Source organism: Lepisosteus oculatus, chromosome 11 (assembly GCF_040954835.1).
Source record: "Lepisosteus oculatus isolate fLepOcu1 chromosome 11, fLepOcu1.hap2, whole genome shotgun sequence".
Classification (NCBI taxonomy): Eukaryota; Metazoa; Chordata; class Actinopteri; order Semionotiformes; family Lepisosteidae; genus Lepisosteus; species Lepisosteus oculatus.
In genome coordinates, this window is record NC_090706.1 from 21,640,122 (window position 1) to 21,663,549 (window position 23,428).

Genomic DNA, 23,428 nt, shown 5'->3' on the forward strand with positions numbered 1-23,428 from the left:
AAACCCAGGCAATGTCCACCCATCCATCCATTTTCTATCCACTTCACCCATTTTAGAGTCACAGGGGAGCCAAAATCTATCCCAGCAAGCAATGGGTGCCAGTCCATTGCAGGGCAGACAAAGAAACAACCAAACACACTCTCACACCAGGGCCAATTTTCCCAGAAACCAATTAACCCACCAGTTGAGTAAATAGAAGAACCTGACAGAAACCAACACAAACATGGGGAGAATATACAAACTCCAAGCAGATAGCACCATAGGATCGGAATTGTATTCAGGGTCCCATTGCAGTGAGCAAGCAATGCTAACTACTGCACCACTCAGCCGTTACACCCAATGTTTCCTTCCATTAATACCTCATAAGTATCTTGTCCACATTCCTCAATCTGAAGGTTGGCCTCGAAATGGGCTGTATATGTACGTTAAACTTTGTGTAGAGCAATAGGTTGGGCAATAATTTAGCCCTTACGGGACACGTAGCATCTTGTCTCTTAAAATTTTACAAGGAAGACTCTAATTGCTTGAAGATCAGACTTTTCATCACAAAAAGGTTCCAGAGACACTTAATTTGGAACAGTGGTTCTATGCCAGATATATGACTAGGGACATATTATTTATCAGCCTTTGCTGCAGTAAGCAATAAATGAAATAAGAATGGGCAAAATTTTAAGGTATGGTCATGGTCTCCACTATGAGTGGAGTGAAGATGAATCATCTTTATAAGTGAAGTATTCATCTTTATAAGAGCTAGCTTTTAAATCACCATAATTTTTTTAAACAGGGAAACCCCCTTGCTCTCTGTTGAGTCTGTACACTGACTAAAGCTCTGTTCTCAGAGCTTAATATTTATATTTACCCTAAAAAATGAGGGATGATGAAATGAAAGAAACAAGGGCATTTTTGTTCCTCATTCTTCATGTGAAGATTCCTGAAACAGAAGTGCATTAACTTTGAAGGAGGGTTTGCTCCCTCTTGTGGCTTTAAGTGGAACTACGACTTTTTTAACTTTGTCTCAGTGGTTAAATTCACTTAACTATTCCATCCCACAATAAATAAACCCCTCTGGAATCTAACTTCTCCTAATTTACACTTCCACTAACAAGAAACCAAAGTAAGCATTGTCTGTTTAAATGCTACCATCTATACCACTTTCTCAGTAAATCAGTTCAACATTGAACTTTGGTTTTTTTTAGACTGACAACAACTAGAGACAAAGCAGGAAATATTGCCCACACAGCTGCAAGAAGCACTTGAGTATACATCTCCAACATTATTACTATGTTAGTGACATGCATCTAGTAACAGCAGATACATTACAGGCGAAGGAATGCTCTATTTGTTCTTAGAAGATGCTGACAAAGAAGTCTGCCCACAAAATTGCTCTTTTCATATTTTATTTTTCACCAATATGTTAATTCTAGCAAGGTTCATCCTTAAGCAACAGCCCATAATTACTAAACTGCACAAATGCAATTACACAAATGTTTTAAAAGGGTAAGCAAAAAGGGTAAGAAAATCACTTTTATTTCAAAATTAATTTTAATAAAGAAATATGGTGTCTTTTCTAAACAGGTGTGTGGTGAAATTATAACTAATTTTATCTATTTGTAAACTAGGTGCTCATATAGTTATACATGTAGCTGGAACATGCATGAAGTTCATGTGACTCACAAGGACAGCAGATAATGAAGAACCTTTGAAGTCTTTTAAAGAGATAGTTCCACCTCATTTCACCATTCAGCTTCAAGGACAATTTATTTAGTACATAAAATGGAAGATTATTTCTGGCATAAAACATGATTGCATGTCTGTATTTCTTTCCCAAATATTATTTAAGTCTATTTTTTAAATCCACTTTTCAAGTTGAAGTAGACATGAATGAAAACACAAATATTCGCACACATCAAGAATTCCACACATATTTGAGGATGTATTAAAATATTAAAATGCTGACTCCTGCCTACCCAGACATGGTTTAGTTAATAAAAGATTACTGAAAAGCTGTGATGAAGAAATACAGTAAAGCCATCTCTCTTTCTCTGACCTACAATAAAACAAACAGGGCTGCAACATTGTTCCCCAGTTCAAACATGTAATGACAATACCATATTGAAAAGATACAACAATACGTAAAATAATCCAGTGTCATGATACCAAGAAAACCACATTTACAAAACATTATACTTTCAACCTAACATTACAATATGAATTACAATCAGAAAAGATGTCTAAAAACTAATATAGCTCTACAGGTTTTAAAAATATTTTGGCATATTTTGTATTAAAAGTGTGCTATCAGAATGATTATATTGTACACTAAAAATACACTGTATATTTCTATAATACTCTTATATAAAACTATCTTTACAATGCAGTACCAGCTGATGACTCAGTAAGGCTCTCGTTCTACAGCTCTTGTGACAGGTTGCTGTTTAACAACAGGTATTGTTATATTTAATTTCTTCTCCCAGGTCTCTGTAATTATAGTGGCTTTGTGCTCACTTTTACATCACTGCCTAGGCTCTTGCCTAAAAAACCACGACAATGTGTCACTGTTTAGCAATGCAAAGCAACCCAACGTCTTTTACTGTGCAAAATAAGCCTTCCATTACAGTGGTTTTAATTCTGATTTATCTACTACATGGTTTTTATTTGGCTTAAACTTGAGTTTTTTCAATATTGTCACAAAGACAGACTGAATCCTGGATTAAACAAGGACTGAAAAGTAGAACATTGAAAATGTCATTAACACAGATACATATATGCCCTATACATGTACACATTACTAACCTTCTTCTGCATCACGGAACACTGGAGTCTGATGCCCACAAACGTGTTTGCATTGCTTTTATTCCAAAAAAGAAGCTCTTCCAACGGCAGCAGCAAATATCTATTTTGGCACTCATGTCTGCATTGCAGTTCCCATTTTACTCTCCAAAAGACTTGTTTTTGTTGCAAAAACTAATTTCCCCCTTAGACAGATTTTCCAAAATTAAGAAAGTAAAGATTAAAATGAACCCTTCAATTTTAAAAGAAAAAAAACAACTACTATTTCACAGAATGCAGGTCAAAGTCACTTACTGTAACTCTACCAGTCTCTAAAGAATATTGTTATTTCCATGGGGTTAAAGATGAGGTCAGAGTTTTTAGCTATATTCCCAGTTCATGAAATTAACAAGAATGTTGCACAGGTGTTCGCTATACCTATAAGGAACCTTTGCAACTAATGCAACAATAAATCACAGGACCCTAAAACAGGATGCCAGGGTAATGTAACATTCAACCAAAAAGCATCTAAGTAGTGTCCCATATCTCCTCTTGTTCTTCACAGTAATTTGATCATCAGTTTGGAAACTACAGTACCAACGAATCAGGCATCATACTGCTGTCACTTAATAAAAAGCAGCAATTTATACCAAAGCAGACCTAAAAATATTTTTTTAACTGTAAAACCATCTCCTGTTTCTTTTATAAAGTATGCACACAGTAGTCAGTAAGAAAGGTAAACATCTTCTGGACATCTGAATTGTCACTTGACCCTTGATTAAATGTGTAAAAGGAAAGCATTTAAGGAAAAAGCTTGAATTCTAAGAATTTATTCTCTTCAAAAATTAGTCTGACCATGGAGTTTCTGAACATCTTGCCTGATAACTGGGAACTTTATAGCTTCCATGAAATGGAGAAACAGAAAGCTTCTCCGGATACTTTGAAAACCTCAAACTACAAACCTTTTAATTCCCTGCAATGGAAAAAAATACTGGTTTGTTTGGTTTGATTTTTGCATCTTTTCAAAAGATTATGACCAGGCACTAATTAACAAACTAAAAAACAAAGTCAATCAGGGTTCTCAGCATTGAAGAAACTTCTACCACCAGCAACCACTGATATATTCAATACTAATAAATTATTAATAAAATATCAACTTAATATTGGAGAAATTAAAAAGTAATTATTAATGGCTATCGAAGTCTAATACACAGTGACAGCATGTGTCACTCCATATGATACCGTTGGATTCCAAAAAAAGGCCAAGAAATACAGCATCTTTTCAACACAACAAGCAGTTTACATGCGATTGAGGACTGAAAAGAACTGGGACTGGCGCCCTGCCACCAGCTGGTCTTGTTTTTAAAACTAATATAAAACTAATGGATGACTACTTAAAAAAAAAAGTTAGAGTTAAACAACAGTTATTTTCCAGACATGGACCAAGGCATTTTCTGAGGTAACTGTTACATTCACTTTGTTCTTTCTTCAAAAATGTTTTAGAGTTGTGCCAGCTTGTAGCAATTGTTTCCTATCATTTGGTGTTTGCAGATTTTTCCTATTCAAGTTTTATTGGACTCTCTGATTCACTCTGGTTTAGTTTGTCTGAAACTAAACGTGAAACATTAGATTTATTAAAGCTGCAAAAAGATGCCTGACTTTTTTAGACTGATAACATTTTATAATATTTAGTCTTCTCTTCAAATGAAGAATACAGTAAATCCTGGTTCATGGCATTGGAGTTTGACTTTCTTGATAGACTGAAAAGCTGAATCAGAAAAACAATAAAAAAGGAGCCATTAAAGTTTTTACTTCATTATAAGGTATAAGTTTGTGAAATAATCACGCGTAGGGGACCAATATTCCAAAAACGTACATCCCAGCATGAATTAGTCAAGTGCAGAGGCCAACTGTATTTTTTAGTAAATTTAACTATTAAAGTTTTAAGCAGACTCAATGACTCTCCGTTAAAACCAGGGTTCAGAATGAGAACTTAGTAAATGGTAAACTACCTACTGCTTCCATGTACAGTATTGTGTTTTTTCCAGTTCCTTATAGACGTTCAATTGTTCTTCACCCATTTTACTGTAGGATAAAACAATAAGACATCTCCTATCCTTTAGGCCCTGCCTAAAGCTGACTCATGTACAGGCAACTGAAATGTCAAACCTTCCTTTTAGACAAAAACAGATCAACACAACCTACTCAATTGAAAAAGCAGCCAGCCGGGAAAGATGCAAGTTTTCATTCAAATTAATGCTCATTCAAGATTAACTGGAGGACGTCACCAGGTAGTGGAATAGAAATCTCTACAAAGAGTCTAATTTCTTTATATGTTCAGTTGGTAGTTCATTCACCAGCAATTCGTGTTATTTTACTAAGGATCAAGTGGTGACAAGTTGAAAAAAGAAAGGTCTTCACACAGGAACCTGGAACAAGGCGAGGTGAATGGCTGGCGAATGGCACGGCTCTCCTCCAGAGTCCAAACCGATGACCACAGCTATACTCTTCCCACCTTGGCGTCCCCGATGGCTCCCCACACATCAAACACAAACTCATCAGGAAACGCAAAATCTCCCAGTGTCTCATCGAGCGCTTCTGCAAATTCGTCCGGGTTCCTCTTGTCCTTTCCTAGCTCTACCATCGTGGCCGCTGAACAGAGGAACATCATCAGTTAGAAGGACAAGCAAAGTCTATTTCATTAACATATAGTGGGGTCTATCCCAGCTATGCTTTATTAACTAGGTAATTTCTACTTAATTTCAGTTTCTTAAAAGAGGGAGCAGCAAGTTTCTAAGAATTACCAAGGCACATCAAATTCAGCCTTCTACCATTACAATCAAGAAACACACTGAAAATTACTTTACAGACATTTGATCTTTATAATATGGTAACCTGACTTTTTTTAGCTCAATGCCAAATGCTATTAAAACTATTCAAATTGGCAAACAGTCATTAAGGCAGATAACTTTATTTAGAACAGAGAAACATAATTCTAGTCCTTGATACCAAGAAACCAACCTTGACATATTTTCCAAACTATTAGTTCAATTAAGTAATTAAAAATTTGCCTATCCCTCTTACGTATCTTATTATTTAACTTTTATTCCTTCGCCTGTATGTATGAACATCAATTAGTGCCTGGTCTATGTAACAAAAGGTATTTTATAATAATTATTTGCTTACAATTGAAGCCCTCAATGTTTATCGGTGTCTCATATAAGGAAGACATCCTAACCCACTAGTAGAGGCTGATTTGAGAACAATTGCAATTGCAAGTGCAATTTAACAGTAAGTCATCAATGGGTAATATTAATTGCACACCCATTTCCATCTTTCCATCCCTACATAAGCTGTAGACAACTTGTACAAAATATAATACAAGGCTAACTGTAGATGGAGATATGAGAGGATTTTGGATCACAAGAGACACTCAAAGGATCACATCTTGTGTACCATGAACTCAGATTTCCTTCACAAAAGACAGTGAAAAAACTCAACATCTGCAGTTAGGTAAGACATCTGATTAGGAACTCAATCTGACAACAGTCATTGTGACCCATAAGATTTTAAAGATATGCAATACTAACAGCAGCTTTTAGCAAACAGCTCATGGCATTTCATAACTGCATTGAGAAGCAGAAGCACTCACCCAGCTCACAATCTCGAATTCCCATGTAGCTCTCCAAAAGGTCATCTACCTTCTCAATGGCTTTCTCTTCAAAAGCAGATGGCTGGAAAACACAAGAAGAGATATTCTCATCTCTGCAAGAGGCTCCTATTTGCACCAACATTCTGTAATCAACATCCATTTTTTCCCCACCTTAAAATCTCTTTATGCACAAGGTTGTGGAAGCGCGGATCAAGCTACTCTTCTACGTGGCTGAAGCCAATAGCCTGGCTTCTTTCAAGAAACAGTTAGATGAGATTCTCGGATCAAATAACTAGCAAACCATGTGTCCGATGAACTCTCTGTCCAACAGACCTCATTAAATCTGGTTTATATTGTAATAAAGACCTTCATACTGCATACTGTGGGCAACTAATCTCTAGTTGTACTGTTTTCTGCACTTGCGTTGTCTTGGGTTTCAGAAAATACCTGCTATTGGTAAACAGTCATGTTTAGTCGCTCAAGAAAGATGGTCATCTCAGAACATGCTGAGCAGATCTTCAGGTTTTTAAAGCCTGTATTACAGTTATGCAGTTTAACAAAGAACTTCAGTTAATTTATAGAAACATCTGGAAAATCTTCTTATCACTTTGTATTAAAAGACACAAAAACTCATAATCCAGGTTCTGAATGATCTCTCGCACAGTTCCAAAGCATAAAAAACTGAAAGGACAATTTTCACAAATGGCAACTAGTTGACTGCAATGTCAAATTGGATACAATTATGTAGTTGGGAGAAATATAGTTTTCCCCAGTAATATGATAAGAACAGACTAATGAAAGGTAAAAAATGTCATCCTTTCTGTTTTTCTTGTTTTAGGTTTTAGGTTTTAGGTTTTGTTGCAGGTGTCTATGTGGTCCATTCGTTAGAAGAAAACAAATGGATTATGTTTAACAAGGTATTTTACCCACAAAAGCTGGTGCCTTGTGTCATGAAGCTTAAGTTTGGTCACAAATGAACTTTACAATAGGATAAAAATAGAACATGCAAGTCATCTGTAATGGTACAGTACAAGCTGGGAAAAAAAGGACATCACAAGTACAAATCACGCAAATGTGTGTGGAGTTTGCACATTCTCTGCAGGTCTGTATAGGATTCCTCCCACCACCCACAGATATGATGGCTAGGTTAATTGTAGAGCTGGACCAAGGTGTTTTCAGGATAGACAGAATACAAGTCACTACATAAAGAGGGGTGGGTGTCTGGAGCAAGCGAGTCATGCTTTAGATTTGTTAAGAAACAACTGGATGGAAGCACCTGAGTGGCTTAAAAACCGTAAAGAACCTTTTTCAGCCCTCCAGCCAATGATCCATACTGTATGTCACTAAAGCCGAAGTTAGATTATGTGCTGCTCCTTCAAATTCCATCAAGTGCATGGAAGAGTGTAACAATTTAAAGGACGAATGGCTCCAGCAGGCAAGAAAAGTAATTCTTGGAAGCTGATTCTAAAACAGGCAGTTCTAAACAGGGCATTTTATTCCAGGGTAGTGAGGTGTAAATTTCCACTTTTTCAGCGAAGGCAGACACAGCACTCAAGAGTGACCCCTGTCCTTCAACTCACCAGATCCTCCACAGTCGCAGGACCTTTGGAGCGCAGACGCAGCGTTCCCCGACCCGTTCCCAGCTGGGAGGCAGAACTTGATCTGCCACCTCCCGATCGCTGGCTGATCATGTCTGGAAAACAAAGTCCCACAAGCTCTTCAGTTTCTGTTCTGCACACTGCCTAACTGTAGGCCAAGCAGTTTCTAACATGTGTTGCATGCGTGATTTTTGAGGCCTTACAAGTGCACAGGTCACTTTCACAGCAAGCTACATCTCAAAGCTCTGGTCAAAGATTATGTAGTTCTGGACTCCAGACCAAAGTGTCACAGGTTCATCAAAGATGAGCCAAGCAACATATTAATCAATTATGATGATGAAAATACTAAAATAACCTCAAAAACACAATTCACTTCATAATTATTAAAATGATTAAAATCAAAATTGAAAAACCTTTGGGTTATATTCGATTCTGGCTTAACATTTGACCCACATGTACAGCATACTGTCAAAACATCTTTTTTTCACCTTACAAATATCGCAAGACTACACCCTATGCTATCATTAACCGTGTCTGAAAAGGGGATCAACATATTTGTATTCTCTTGAATTGACTACTGCAATGCTCTGCTCTCTGGGGTATCTAAATCTACTCTGAACAAACTGCAGTATGTCCAAAATTCAGCAGCCAGAATCCTGACCAGGTCTAGTGCAAGTGTTCACATTACACCTATTCTGGAGTCCTTGCACTGGCTTCCGGTCAAATTCCACGTAGACTTTAAAATCCTTATGCTCACCTATAAGGCTTTACATGGCTTGGCACCTCAATACCTGTCTGAACTTTTATCGACCTACTCCCCACCTCGCAACCTCCGCTCTTCAAATTCTGCCCTCCTTACTGTCCCCAAGCCCGTCTACATTGTATGGGCGACAGGGCCTTCTCCTGCTATTCCCCCAAGCTCTGGAACTCTTTGCCCAAGGAGAGTCACCTTCTCTTAACTCCTTCAAATCCAGACTCAAAACCTTCTTCTTCAGAAAAGCCTTTACTTAACTGGTTCCATTCTTCACCCCTCTGCTCTTCTTAGTACCACCTTCCACGGTCTCCTCTATTGTTATTGTTGTATTGTTGTAATTGTGTCTTATCTTGTGAAATCTTCTTGTTTATTGTTGTAGTCTTCTTATTTATTGTTATTGTAATCCTGTAAAGCGCTTTGAGAAGCCACCTTTAAAGGCGCTATATAAAATAAAGTGTATTATTATTATTATAAATGCACATGGACATGAGCCTACCAACATGATAAAATGAGGCTCAGGATAACTGTGTAAATTATACAATTTTAGAGCTCACATTAATAAAAATTATAAAGTATGGAAATTTACTGAAACATCTTTTGATGTTTGGTTTCAAAAGGAAAAAATAAATTAAATTACGTTTTACAACTTCATTTTAATCCAACTAATAAAGCATTTTGACACTTCTTGTGAGTTTTTAGCAGTCTCTGGGTTTACCGTCATGAAATAAGTAATTTTGGAAACATTTTACTACTGTAGGTAAATATTGTTGTTTATCTTTTATCCTTCCTTCTGTGAAAGTTCTCGCATTTCAATCTTTTAAATTAAGCACGACTATATTTTTTAATACCAAAAACTTCCACCAGATGGAGCCCTTGTTGCTCACTCAACAGTCTGGGCGATACGCGGCTTGATTTTTCTTTACTTTTGGGATGCATTTTCCTTTCTTTATACACTCCCAAATATGGATTTCCACTTCAGCGCCGTACCACCAGGAGAGATGTAAATGACCTCACCACTACTGCAGTGGTAAATGCCATCCCATAATAAACCAATTCCATAATTGCACGCATTGTCTTACTAAAAAAGTGAAAAATGTGCTACAGGGAGGCCCCCTTTTGAGAACCAACTATCTTTGATACCCATCTCGGCCCCCACACTTACAAAAGGTTGGTACTGCACTTGTGCCTTAACAGGAGCAATTCTTCTGACTGGTGAAACTTAGATTTTACTTCAAATAAACATATAATATTAATTAGAACCAGTAAGCTTCAGCATGTGATTATAAAGTGAAACTTCCACACACCTTATATTTCTATTGGTACAGTTTCAGCTTTTCTAATTGTTCAGTTTTGCCACACAGCATATCTCACAATTAATGCAGCGATACCTATTACAACTAAAGTAATTACACAGAACTGTGGACTCATAAAGGTAAAAAAATAATGTTTCCATTATTTACAAATTAGTAGACTGAGTACATTTCTTGCAAAGAAAAGAGCAACATTAAACTCCTGTGGTCAGTTAGCATGGCCAAACACATAAATGACAGATGCACATAAAATCCTCTTCAATTTAGGTGTCACTAGCACTACTCGCCCTAAATGGCATGTTATATAAAGATTAGGAAAACTAGGCAACTGATCCATTAAGCAAGTAATGTTTTAATTAATGGTCCACAAGGACAGGTCCACAAGAGCTGAATGACAGTTGGACATTTGTTCCAAATGATCTTTAATTTGTATCTTTTTTTATATGATCTTTAATTAACTTTAGTAGTGACGATTTCATGAACTTCATTAATAATAAAATGAACACCATAAGACTTCAAACACAATCAAATAAGCTGCAAAAAAGTCTGGTAAAGAAATAAAATGAGCACCTCTTTAGTGTTTTTCAATTAGTTAATGAACAAGAACTCAATAAATTAATTATTAAGACAAAGTCAACCACCTGTCCGCTAGATCCCATCCCCACTCAGCTAGTCAAAGATTCCCTCGAAGTACTTGCAGGACCTATAATTAGTATAATGAACACATCCCTTGCCATCAGGTGTTGTACCTGATAAATTTAAGTTAGCAGTTGTTAGACCGCTCCTTAAGAAGTCAAATTTGGATCCACAAGTTCTTAACTACAGGCCAGTCTCAAACATCCCATTTCTATCTAAAATTCTTGAGAGAATAGTTATGGCCTAACTGCAATCGTATCTGGATTCAAATAATATAATTGAGAAATTTCAGTCTGGTTCCGCCCAGGCCACAGCACTGAAACTGCATTAATGAGTCGTAAATGATATTCTGTTAGCTACTGATGCGGGGAATGCAACAGTGCCTGTGCTTCTAGATCTTAGTGCTGCCTTTCACACGGTTGACCACTCTGTTTTGTTAAACAGGCTTGAGTTTGAGGTTGGCTTATGTAGAACCGTACTTAAGTGGTTTAATTCATATTTAATTAATTGTTTTCATTATGCTAAAATATCTAATAATTGTACTGCTTCTTCAATGTCACCAATTCAATTTGGGGTACCACAGGGATCAGTGCTGTAATCAATATTGTTCTCTCTCTACATGCTGTAGGATAATACGAAAACATCATATTAACTTTCATTCATATCCTGATGACACTCAAAAATACATTTCATTTACACCCAATGACAACTCTTCTATTATCACTTTAGTTAATTGCATTAATGAAGTAAAGACTTGGATGTGTGAAAACTTTTTGTTACTCAACTCTGATAAAACTGAGGTTCTGTTCTTTGGAGGAAACAATACTGATAGGACCACTATAACTTCAGCACTTAAGTTAGATACAAGGCTCTCATTTAACTCTCATGTTAGAACAGTATTGGAAACATGTTTCCTATAGTTAAGAAATATTGCAAAACTATGGCAGTTTCTCTCAACTCAAGACACAGAGAAACTGATACATGCTCTTGTATACAGCAGGTTAGACTACTGCAATGCCCTACTATCAGGGAGCACCCACAACTCTTTCAATACCTTACAGCAAATTCAGAATGCAACAGCTAGAATTGTTACTAGGAGCAGAAAGTATGACAAATAACCCCTATACTTGGCTCTCTTCATTGGCTTCCTGTCAGGTACAGGGCAGGTTTCTAAATCCTTCTACTTACAAGGCTCTCAGAGGTCAGGCACCTGTCTATCCAATAGAACTGTATACCATCCAAGTCACCTGCTTAGATCACAGAATGCAGGTCTTCTTCATATTCCACGCATTACTAAAAAAACAGTTGGCAGTAAAGCCTTTAGTTACAGGGCTCCTACCTTTTGGAACAGTCTCCCACCCCATATTCAGGATACTGAGTCAATCTCAGTATTCAAATCCAGACTGAAGACCTATTACTTCAGCCTAGCCTACTCACACTTTACATCATAGCCTGCTGCAACCATGGCTGCTGGTGCCGCTGTACATGCCATTGTGTGTCTCTATGTTGGCCCATCAGGTAGATACATCTGTTCTGACCAAACTATCCTATTCTCCTCCCCACATTGGATAGGTACCATCTGATTTGGATGCTGCATCACTGCCATGGATCGAAAAGGGACATTGTGGATATAGCTATCGTTTAGGAGGATTTTGCTGGTCTACAAAGATCTGCATGGAGTACTGACATACAGAAGACATGATGGATGAATGGACTAATACCCTCATTCATTTATTTCCTTTTTTTAACTTATATAATGTTAGCATGCCCAAAGGGGTTGGGCAGCCAGTTGACCTTGGACCCCTAGAGGTTTTTTTTCTCCTTACTAAGTATGGTTACTTGCATTGTTAAGCGCCTTGGGGCAACCTTGTTGTGAACGGCGCTATATAAATATAAACTGAATTTCATCTTGGTACTCCAGTTTCTTTGCATAGTCCCAAGAAACATTGGCAGGTTAACTCGCTTTTGGGAAAATCAGCCCTGGAGTGAGTGTGTTAGTGTTTGTGTCTGCATAGAACACCAGTTCATTGCAGGGCACACACAGAGTGTCTCCTGCCTTGTTCACGTTGCTTGCCAAAACGGGCTCTGGCTCCCCCGCAACCCTGTATTGCATTAAGACAAGAGAAAAAGGATGTATCTTTAAATTACTTACCTGAACACAGCAATAATCACTTCCTTTCTGTAACTGGACTGAACTGAAAATAGGAATTTGCTCCTTTTCTCCAAGATGCACACACACGCAGATCTATCTCGGCACTCACCAAAAGCTTTCATTGGCTCCACCAACTTCAAGGTGAAATTCTGTCCTTTGGGCAGCTCCTTCAGCATCTTGGCCACCTCGTAGTGCCGGCAGCCAATCAGGCCTTGACCATTAATAGATTCGATCATGTCACCCACATTGATCACCTGAATCCTGTCAATGATGCTGCCTTCTCTTATTCTCTGTAAAATAAATATTTTTGCACACATTTAAAATTTCTTAAAAGAGTTTTTAAAAGGTATCTGAATAAGAGTATAGTCTGGAGTACATCAAAAGGCAGGACATTTGCAATTTATGGTAATGTACAGATACACACAGATAGCACCCCAGGTCCGGAATCGAATCCAGGACCCCAGAACTCCAAGGCAGCATGCTAGTCACTGTACCATCATGCCACCCCGCCTGCATTATAAAATCATACGAATAAAGTAGTCCCTCCCCCAACTCTTCTGGGTCATTCAGTAAATTGCATTTTTGCTACAGCATAACATTTAAGATCTGGTACTGCACCACACGCACACACGGGAAGAACAACAGGTTTTGTGAATACACTGCAAAGCCCTTTTAAAAACCGTGCCTGAAACATCTGAATACCCCCGTGCTAGGGAAATATTCCGCTTTTCTTAATGAAGACAGAGGGTCACTTTGGATCAGGCGTAGGCTCTACCACTGGGGACCTGCTGAGGAAACAGCTGAAACTGTGATGAAAGGCCTACCTTGATGAAGGCATACCCAGCTCCATTATCAGTAATTGTGAGGCCTAAGGCATCCTCGCTCTTGAACACTTCCACTTCCTTCCGCTGGCCTTGGATGTGGGCAAAGATGAAGTCCTCAAGCCCAATTTGCCCCCCGAGAAGCTTGTCCATGTCTACCTTGTGAGTGTTCAGGGTACAGAACATCACCTGGACAGAGAAAAGAGTAAGCACAGCTTGAGATACACAGCCTCCAGAGCCCTCCAGGTCAACTAATCCTTCTACATAATACACTTTAAAATGCAAATGGTCTTAAAAAGACTTTTAAAGCAGAGTTTATGACAGACAAATGTTGTGGCACACCAGACTGCTCCCCACACACAAGTCTCCAGCCCAAGCTCTTATTAATATCATAAACACTTTTTTCAATTTTTAATCTGAGTTTTCCACAAAGTGCACAGTCGCCTTATTCTGGCAGTAACTGATGACAATGAAACACCAAGCTGTTTTTTTTTATATTATGTCAAACTTGAAAAATGTAACACACACCATTTTCAGAGTGTGCAACATAACACTTTGGTTACTCCCAAAATATATAAAAACACTTGCTACTGAACTATATCATAAAGCTTTAAATAGTAACTCAGAACAGCACACTTTCTTGTTAGTACAAAGATTCTGTGCTATCCATTTGTGGTGTCCTAAAAATCTTCTTTCATGTTCTTCCTATACACAGCATAGCTAGGACGATACTGCTATACTGTGATGGGTATAGCAGGGTATGGTCCTCCCTTGTACACTGAGATGATCGCTGGGTTACCGCAACCTTGTTTTCACAGATAACTGATACACTTCTTATTTCCAGCAAAGCATATAAAAAAGAGCAAGCGGTTGAAATCCTCTGAGCAGTAGCCCGAGATTAATTTCAATTAAGAAGTCCTCAAACCCTGCTGTCATCCAGGAGATTTCTTAATAATTAAAAATGGGCTATAAAACATGATGACATACAGTACAACTACAAATGGCATAGTATGTTAATTTGATTAAGGTGATTAGAAGTGTCAATGGTTAAAGTTATGGAATATAGCTCCAGTAGATGTTAGAACAATGCAGGTTTGGAAACAGCATGGTGAGGAAGTAAGAAGAGAAGCCATTTCTTGCTAGAAGAGCAATGCCCTTCCATGGAATGCAACTCACATGGACACCACACTGAGAAGAGCCCCAAGCACCTAACCCCTAAACCCCTAACCTGAACCCTAAAGAGTTCAATAGAACCTGGTGATCTGAACATAAGTTAAAAAAGAGAATTTCTGCAGATACATTAGTTAACCATATAACAGACTTTTAGATTTAGATCTTTAAACTGTAAATCGCCAAATCTTGCACAATGTGGAGGTTTATATACAATATGCTACATATAATACAACTGCAATTAGGTACTCAAAGGAATTCTTCTAAATGCTGTTTGATAAAGGCCTTGGATCACTGAGCTTCTTCCAGCCACAATGAGGTTATGTGCCCCTTCTACAATTTTTGTTCCCTTCTCCCTCCCACCTCTCAGCAGAGTAGACAGCTCAATATAAATGATAACCTCCTAGGGTTTGGCCTTATACCTTTTTCTTCCAGGATAGGCAATGTATTTCACCAAGAATAAGTGACTTTCTAATGATGGATGGCTCCATTCCATATTTCATAAATTAAAGAGTTTAGGTCAATCCACACTGCTTATGGAGGAAACCAACTTTTTTTACATCATTTTCTATTTCTGAAAATGTACTCAGAACAGATCAGAAATATTTACAGCTAGGCGCTCTTTTACCTTTCAAACAACTTTCCATTCACGAACTAGGGCTGAGAAAAACAAATGTTGCATCTAAAAGTTAAGGACATTTAGACTGACTCTTAATCATGGGTTTTTAGATATTTGTCACCTTCGTTTGCACATAAAAACTTTGGATGACCCAGATTTGATAAATAAAGAAGAAGTCAGCAGAGAACAAGTCCCTACAGTAAGTTCCTTAATTAGCAATGATCAAGAGAAAAAAAAGCTCAACTACTTCCGCACACTGCTTTGGAAAAGGATTCTTTAGTACCTCTTATGTACTGCAAGTATTGTCCAAAATGTGCTTACCCATGAACACACATTCTGAAAAGCTAGCTAGATTCCAATCAATTTCAAATGTCTCCCAGTATAAAAGCAACAGTACTGTTGAACGGACAGCCCAACCAATTCAAACTGAGGTATTAAAAAGACCCTATAACTGCACTTATACAGCACTTTTCAACCCTAAGAATCCCAAAGCATTTGGTCTACATCATCAACCACTTAGCACCCAGCAACCACCTGACTGACACACAGGACACACTCCATGCCCACAAGCTGAGAGTGAAATTTAACCAGGACATCATGGTTAACCTCCTACTCTGATAAACAGTGACTTTAGTGGAACTTTAATGACTAAATATTAAGGACCTCGGTTTAATCTCCTAAAGTTTGTCATATTCAAAGACAAACTGTCCCTTGTCACCATTCATCAGAAGTCTCCCATCTAAGTATTGACCAAGCTCAGCCTTGCTTAGTTTAAGAAAGAAAATTCCAGCCACATGGTGAAAATACTGCTGTTATTACAAAATAACTTCCAAAACATGTGTGCCATGGTCGGGAGATTTATATAGAGAATCTATTGAATTACACTGTATAAACCTGATTCAGAAGGGAATAAAGCACATTTTCACTGATTTCTACATGTATGTTGAGAGTTTTGGGCCTTCCTGTCCTATTCAATTAGTGTCCTTTATAGAGACTTTTATAAGCTTCTAACATCACTATTATTGTGAGATGTTTCACACACTACATCTTTCACAACAACACTATACACCAAAGGCTCTTTTGTTTAAAAAACAATGTTGAATACAAATAAATGAATATTTACTCGTGCAAAGGACTAAAAACATGTATGTATCTTTGTTTCAATTAATTTAATATAATTTATGTGCTTTTAACTTATAAAATGTTACCCAAGATTCCAGTAGTACTATATGTTTGAATAATAAGAATTTTTCACTTGTAACCATAAGTACATCATTTATAAAACCATACCTCTTCTCAGTGCACATACTGTAAGCTCAAATGAGCTGAAAATGTAGCGACAACCACATAGAGAACTCACATGTGAAAAATTTACACTAAAATACCTTCTAATGCACATTCCAGTGCCTCAGCTGTAAGCTGTATTTCACTCAATGTTCTTTCTCTATCAATCACAGCAGTACTAGAACTTGGAGGTTAGCACATTTTGAACAAAATGTTTGGTTATCACATTCAAATTATGTAAAACAGTTAATAAGAATTGATCATATACATTTGCTTTTTAAAAGCAGTGGTAACCTTACCAATGCTTGTAGATTAATTACATTTTCTTAACGCTTGCATGACTTTACAGAAGAGGAAAAAAGGTGTTTGCTGGTGGTCTTTTAAAACAAATCAAATAGAATAAAAAATAGAACAATAATTGTCTACAATTAGGATAAATCTTTATTTTGTAGAAACCAACCATACATTGTATAATTCCACATGTTTACTTATGAGAGTCTTGTTTTTGCAGGAGAAAATACATACAAAATATTTGAATAGCCTGATGAAAAGGTATGAAGAGGTTATAACTGTCAGAAGTGGTAAAGGTTGTGACAGGAAGGCAGGGCTTGGCCACAGATGACAAGTTTCCAACATAAATATCTGCTGTTCAGTGGCCACAAACTAGTACTGCAATTTCACAGCCATTTAACATAATTATTGGAATTATATAGTCCAAGAAGGAAAAAGAATATTAAAAAAAATTTGGAAGGTGTTAACCATTTGTACCATCCTGACTAAGCATTTTATGGTACTGTGCATTGAATTAAATTAGTCTTTGTAACTTGGAAGTGTCTTAAGTCATAAAGGAGATGCAAGATAGCATTTGATACTAGCTTGCTAACCTGCATTATACTACTCAGCATCTAACATTAAAACAATTGTAACAAAGGAGATAATACCATTTCGTGTATGAGAAACATCCCTGAGAATCAGCTACAGTATCATTAAGAAATGTGATATAAAATATTCTATTTTCTGACTCTGCTCACCTCTGCTGCTGGGATCCCAAAGGCTTCCCCAATTTTGCTGTAGAGCTCCCGGACATTGGTGAAGCCTTCTATTCGCCCAGTTGGGCTTCCATGGGCCAGCTGAGTGTGGAAGACCAGCCTGGGACGCAGGCTTGGGGGTGGGGGTGGTAAGCCAGGCTGGAAGCTATGCATGCTCTCGGCACTGCCCTCCAGGCCTGGCACATTCATGCCCGCTCGGATCGGCTCAGCCTCTTCATTCTCCACCAGAGGCGAGGCCTTCTTCCTCCTCCCAAGACCAAGTGGCATGGTGCTACCTATCAAGTCCAATCGCTCTTCCCAGGCAAGGAAAAGTCCTACGGGGCTTAGACAGGCATGGGTCCAGCAGCACTGATGCCAGCTGGACACAGATCACTCCAAAGCTGCAGAATGGAGAAGGCAAGGAGACAAACCACCTCGATCATTAACCACCAGCCAAACTGTATTCACAAAGGCAGCCCACAGGATTTCACCAGCATCCCAAGCACTTGCCTGAGACTGAAACAGACACATCAACTAGAACAGAGCCATGGTGCATTGTAAACTACAAACAACTCTGGAAAGTGCTGGCAAACAGCAGTGAAGTTAGATTCTGGACAGACCTGAAACAGAGGAAGGAGAAAACAAAGAATTACCTAACAAATTAGGAAATCAGCATCATCCCAAATATAATAGTTCACACTCTAGGAGAAGTAAAAGAACTTTTATTTCACTAAGTTTAAAATATCTGTCCATTCTGCACGACCACAAAATCCCAAACACATTTCTCATGCTCATTCTGGCTTCAACAGCATGTATTGAAACTTTAGTGCAATGCATCTACAGTTGTAAGAAAACCTTTGTGAACCCTTTGGAATTATCTGGAGTTTTGTATGAATGGCTCCTAAAATGTGATCTGATCTTCATCTAAGTCATAATAATAAATAAAGACAATTTTATTTAACAAACAATACACACAACATTTTACATTGTTATATCTTTATTGAACAAATGCTTTAAACAATTAAGGTCATTGATGGAAAAAGTATGTGAACCTCTAGGATAATTACATCTTGAAAAGAGGGCAAATTCCAATCAGGTATTCCAATCAATTCAGGTGTGGGTTTGACCTGCCCTGCCGTATAAACGTTTGGTTACCCGCTCTTCATAACAGAATTCTGTTGAAGTGCAATGTGACCCGATCAAAAGAGATTTCAGAGGACCTCAGAAGAAGAGTTGTTGTAGTGTACAGTATAAGATTGGAAAGGGTTACAAAAGGATTACTAAAGACTTGGGCCTCCATCAGTCCACAGTCAGACAGATAGTTTACAAATGGAAGAAATTCAGCACCATGGCTACTCTCCCTAGGAGTGTGAGTCCTACAAAGATCAGTGCAAGGGCACTGCATACTGTACCAACACCAAAACCTAATCCCAAATGTGAAGCATGGTGGAGGGAGCATAATGGTGTGGGGCTGCTTTGCTGCCTCAGGGCCTGAACGGCTTACAATCATTGAGGGACCAATGAATTCCAAGTTATATCGGGAAATTCTACAGATGAATGTCAGGCCATCTGTCTGTGACCTAAAACTCAAAAGAGGTTGGGTCATGCAACATGACAATGATCTAAAACAAAGAAGTAAATCAACAACAGAATGGCTCAAATAGAAGAAATTTCGTATTTTAGAATGGCCAAGTCAAGAGTCCTGACCTCAGTCCCATTGAAATGATATGGCGTGATCTGAAGCAGGTCGTTCAATCAAGACATCCCAAAAACATACATTAACTGAAACAGTTTTGTATTGAGGAAAAGGCCAAAATACCTCCTAACCTCTCAACAGATCTGATCAGCAGCTACAGAAAGCATTTGGTTGAGGTTATTGCCAATAAAGGAGGTTCCACTAGTTACTAAATATAAGGGTTCACATACTTTTTCCCATCAATGACCTTGATTGTTTAAACCATTTGTTCAATAAGGATATGGCAATGTATAATGTTGTGTGTGTGTTTTTGTTAAATGAGACTGTCTTTACTTATTATTATGACTTAGATGAAGATCAGAACACATTTTAGGAGCCATTCACGCAGAAATCCATATACTTCCTAAGGGTTCACAAACTTTTTCTCACAACTGTATATACATGTTTAGTGTAAAAACATGGCATGACTTAATAAAACTAATGTCAAGATCTTGCTATATCCAGCTTCTTGTCCTGACCTGAGGCCAGGAGACATCTATTGCCATAAACCAGTTCTGGTTGCATTCCCTTTCCTGGGGTTAGTAGGCATTTTACTTTTTTAATATTGTACACATAGATACACATAGATATCATGCAAATCTACAGACCAGTGTGGCAGCAACACAGTAGAAGCCTTGTTGGTCGTGCCCATAAACACTGATAAATTGTGGCAACTGGTTATGATCTGGAAAGGGTTTTAGGGTCACAGGGGAAGGGAGGAAGGAAGAAAATAGCTTTTTGTTATGTTGTTGTACTGCAAGCTCACCACTCCGAATAAAAGCTTTGATGACTACAGTGAAAAGTCTTACCGTGATCACTACATCACTATGGCATTTAACAAAAATGTTTTGCTTGCCAAATATCCAGGATTTAATTATATAGACTGTAAAGTCAAGCAAGGATTCTTAGACGAAACACCGTATATTCTGTAGCAGAAGGTAGCTCCTTTGAGGTTTTGAGATACAGCTGACATTTTTTTACTTTTTTGTTTCACAGTAACAACTGCATATTTTATCACAAGGATAAAGTGTAGGTCTTTAGACACACTATACAGCCCAAACATACTTGTAGAGGTGCAAAAAATGGTTACATATTGCTGAACCAGAAAAATTGTTAATATGTTCTTTTATCTAAAAAAGTTTTGAAATTGTCACTTTGAAATTAACTTTATTAATAAGCTAACAAAAATAACTGTATGATTGGCATGCATTTTGGTAAGGTAAGCAGATTTTGAATTATGAATTCAATTATTGAATTAGATTATTGAATCCCGGTAAACATTTAGACATCATAAATGTTATCAAATTAAAAAACAGGCCTCAGATAAAATCATACAGCCCAACTGCTGTTGTATCAGCCTTTCAAAATTATCAAACAACATTAATAAGAAATGAAAAAGATTTAGAGCACATGTAAACCAACTTCTGGACAAACAGCTACAGTATCTGCTCATGCAGAATAATTCAATTGTAGCAGTCCTAAACACAATAACAGGCGTGTCAGGTTTTCTTGGATATGGATGGTGCCCTGTGTTAGCATAAACATAAATCTGCCAAAACCTTCTGAAAAGGCCAATGCAGACTTTCTACCTTACTTCTTATCAAGTACACACAAGTTCTGAATTTATACCAGCACATCTTAGACTAAATGGTCTTCTCTTGTCTGTAACAATTTTGGACACAGTGCCAGTCAGGAGTATTCTTTATAGATCTGTATAACTAGCATCCACATTTAAACCACCTTACTGTCAAGGACACAGAACCTCAATGTTCCCAGATAATTTGCCAGCAGATAGTGGTGATTTTCAAGGGCTTTGAAGTTCTCCTCTCTCTTAAAATGTGAGAGCAATGAGAAACAGCTTGTGCAGTTCATGTCACAGCTGTTTCACAGGTGCAACACCAAATGTTCAGTCACCTAAAAGCTTTTTTTAGCTAGAACGTGTCAAAGAACAACACCCCTACCCCCTCGTCCTTCAACTGAAAGACATACGTTCCTTTATGATTTTGGCATCTGATTTATGCTAAATTGTTTTCGCGTAGAGAAAAGAAACAGAGGGGGAAGAATGACAGTTATCTGTCACTGCGTGTGAGTAAATGGATTTGAAAAATAATAAAACATTATGTTACGTTAAACTGGAGTAGACGCGTAGCTAGACATGTCGAATTGTTGTCCACAGATCTCCTGCTGATCTGAATTTCCGACCGTCTTTGCTCAAGGCGACTGGACACTAATGTGACACACAGATACATGGTATCCGGACTTGATACGTGACACATGCTCGGATACTTAAGTCCCAGACCGTTTTGAGTCCATATTAGTCATTTCCGTCGAGAACTATGTTTTAGAATTCTTTCTCGTAAAGTGCATTTTTCGCACGTCAACCCTGTGTCAAGGTTTGGATACCACACAAATTATAACTGACGTATCCCTATGCCCTTTATCTACGGTAATCTTAATAATATTAAACAAATTACGATGCACTGGATCATAGAATGATCCTAATTAAGTAGCAGTGAACGCTCTCATATAATTATGGTCAAATTTGAAGAGACAAGAGAACTTACCTTACTGTTCCTCTTAAAGATCTTCAGTTTAAAAACCAGGCATTGACTTTGAATGACGGACTCGCGAAGACCACTTTAAGACAATATTTAAGCTGAAAAACATTTAAATTTTACAGTTTAAAAATTAACGTCCACAGATGACGGAAAAACAGTTGGCTTTTTAATTTTAATTATTACTTAAGTACAACTTTAAACATACTACTGTATCACAACAGTGAATTATTATCATTATTTTTAAAATAACAGCTGTTAATTAAGACACACCCCTGTCTCACCCAGTTTACAAAGCACAGCAGACCCTGAGCAGTACGAACCGATCCCCGCTGAAATCCGACGCGCCCTACCGGTTAGATGACCTTTCCGAGACCCAGAAAGATACACACAAAGCAGGACAGTAGACCCTCCGAACCTGTCAAGCTAACATCTGGGTCATCCTTACCGCGTCAAATGGCAGCCGGAGCCAAATGCTCAATCGCACAGGGAAAGGCTGATAAGGCAAAGCAGCAGGACTCATGCGGCAGGAGGGACGTACTTTCCCACGGCCAACCAGGACCATCTGAGAGCTTCCAGAGACCAATAGCACCGGGAAACTGGGGGGATTCATGCGGCCGTCGCTCCCAGCCAACCAGAACCTTCCCAAACTGCTCTCTCCGCTAATCAGAAAAATGCTGTGAAGCGGGTTAAAGGGTAACCAATGGTGCAGGCATCGCTAGGGAGGATGATATTGGTCCTTTTTTTTTCGGTTCTGCAAGTAAAAGTTTAACACCGGATCTCTGCATCGTTGAGTCTGATCAGTCCTTGGGGTACAGAACTGGTTTAAACCGGGACTCGGAAATGAAGGAGGCATTAGGGAGCAGTTCTGTGCTCCTCTAGATAAGAAAGCGAGACTAGTTTGGGGGATTTATTTTCTGGGCTCTCCTTTACAGTACGTGCGTTTGTACGACATTGATCTGAAAATATTTCGCTAAACTTGATCAAAGACAAAAACCGGCGGTGATACTACAGAAAGAGATTTACACGGCAAATTGATGTTTAATAAGAAAATAAATTAATTTACACGAATAAAAATTAAAAAAGTGTTTGTTAGTCCTGTGGGGTGTTCGGAGCAAAATAAGAATATAATGATTAAAATTGTTGCTGTTTCGTAACTACAAAGGACTGCGATAAAGCAATTAAAAAAATACTTCACTCATCAATTTATGCATAGTACCAGGAATTGTTTTTAAATCATCCTAAATACTATTAAAGCGACTGATGAATTTAAATAAAAATTGCATAAGTATAGTTTTTCTTACTAACTAGTTTGTTCAGCTTTTCCTTCTTTAGCCAATTTAAT

General features: G+C 37.9%; 1 protein-coding gene across 9 annotated transcripts; it reads right to left on the reverse strand.

The window, feature by feature from the left end:
• Positions 1-1,380: 1,380 nt before the first annotated feature.
• On the reverse strand, positions 1,381-22,693 carry gipc1 (GIPC PDZ domain containing family, member 1). Of its 9 annotated transcripts, none has more exons than XM_069195925.1 (9): positions 22,532-22,693; positions 22,093-22,184; positions 18,304-18,413; positions 17,797-18,194; positions 13,696-13,881; positions 12,981-13,161; positions 8,002-8,114; positions 6,422-6,503; positions 1,381-5,421 (listed from the first exon to the last, which is right to left on the reverse strand). In XM_069195925.1, the coding sequence occupies exons 4-9, from the start codon at positions 18,079-18,081 to the stop codon at positions 5,270-5,272; spliced, it is 999 nt and encodes a 332-aa protein (XP_069052026.1). In that variant the 5' UTR covers positions 18,082-18,194; positions 18,304-18,413; positions 22,093-22,184; positions 22,532-22,693; the 3' UTR covers positions 1,381-5,269. The 9 variants fall into 9 exon arrangements, with proteins under 9 accessions (XP_069052026.1, XP_015205090.2, XP_006631827.2 ...); XM_015349604.2 differs by adding an exon at positions 20,137-20,213 and having other exon boundaries at positions 17,797-18,413; XM_006631764.3 differs by lacking the exon at positions 18,304-18,413.
• Between the last annotated feature and the right edge of the window lie 735 nt (positions 22,694-23,428).

Bases quoted from the DNA above. Each gene is read 5' to 3' on its own strand.
- gipc1 (XM_006631764.3), bottom strand. From the start codon at position 18,081: ATGCCACTTGGTCTTGGGAGGAGGAAGAAGGCCTCGCCTCTGGTGGAG. The intron at 13,162-13,695 runs GTAGGCCTTTCA...TTTATTTTACAG, and splicing joins CTGGGTATGCCTTCATCAAG to AGAATAAGAGAAGGCAGCAT. The intron at 5,422-6,421 runs GTGAGTGCTTCT...TCCTCTGTTCAG, and splicing joins AATTCGAGATTGTGAGCTGG to CGGCCACGATGGTAGAGCTA.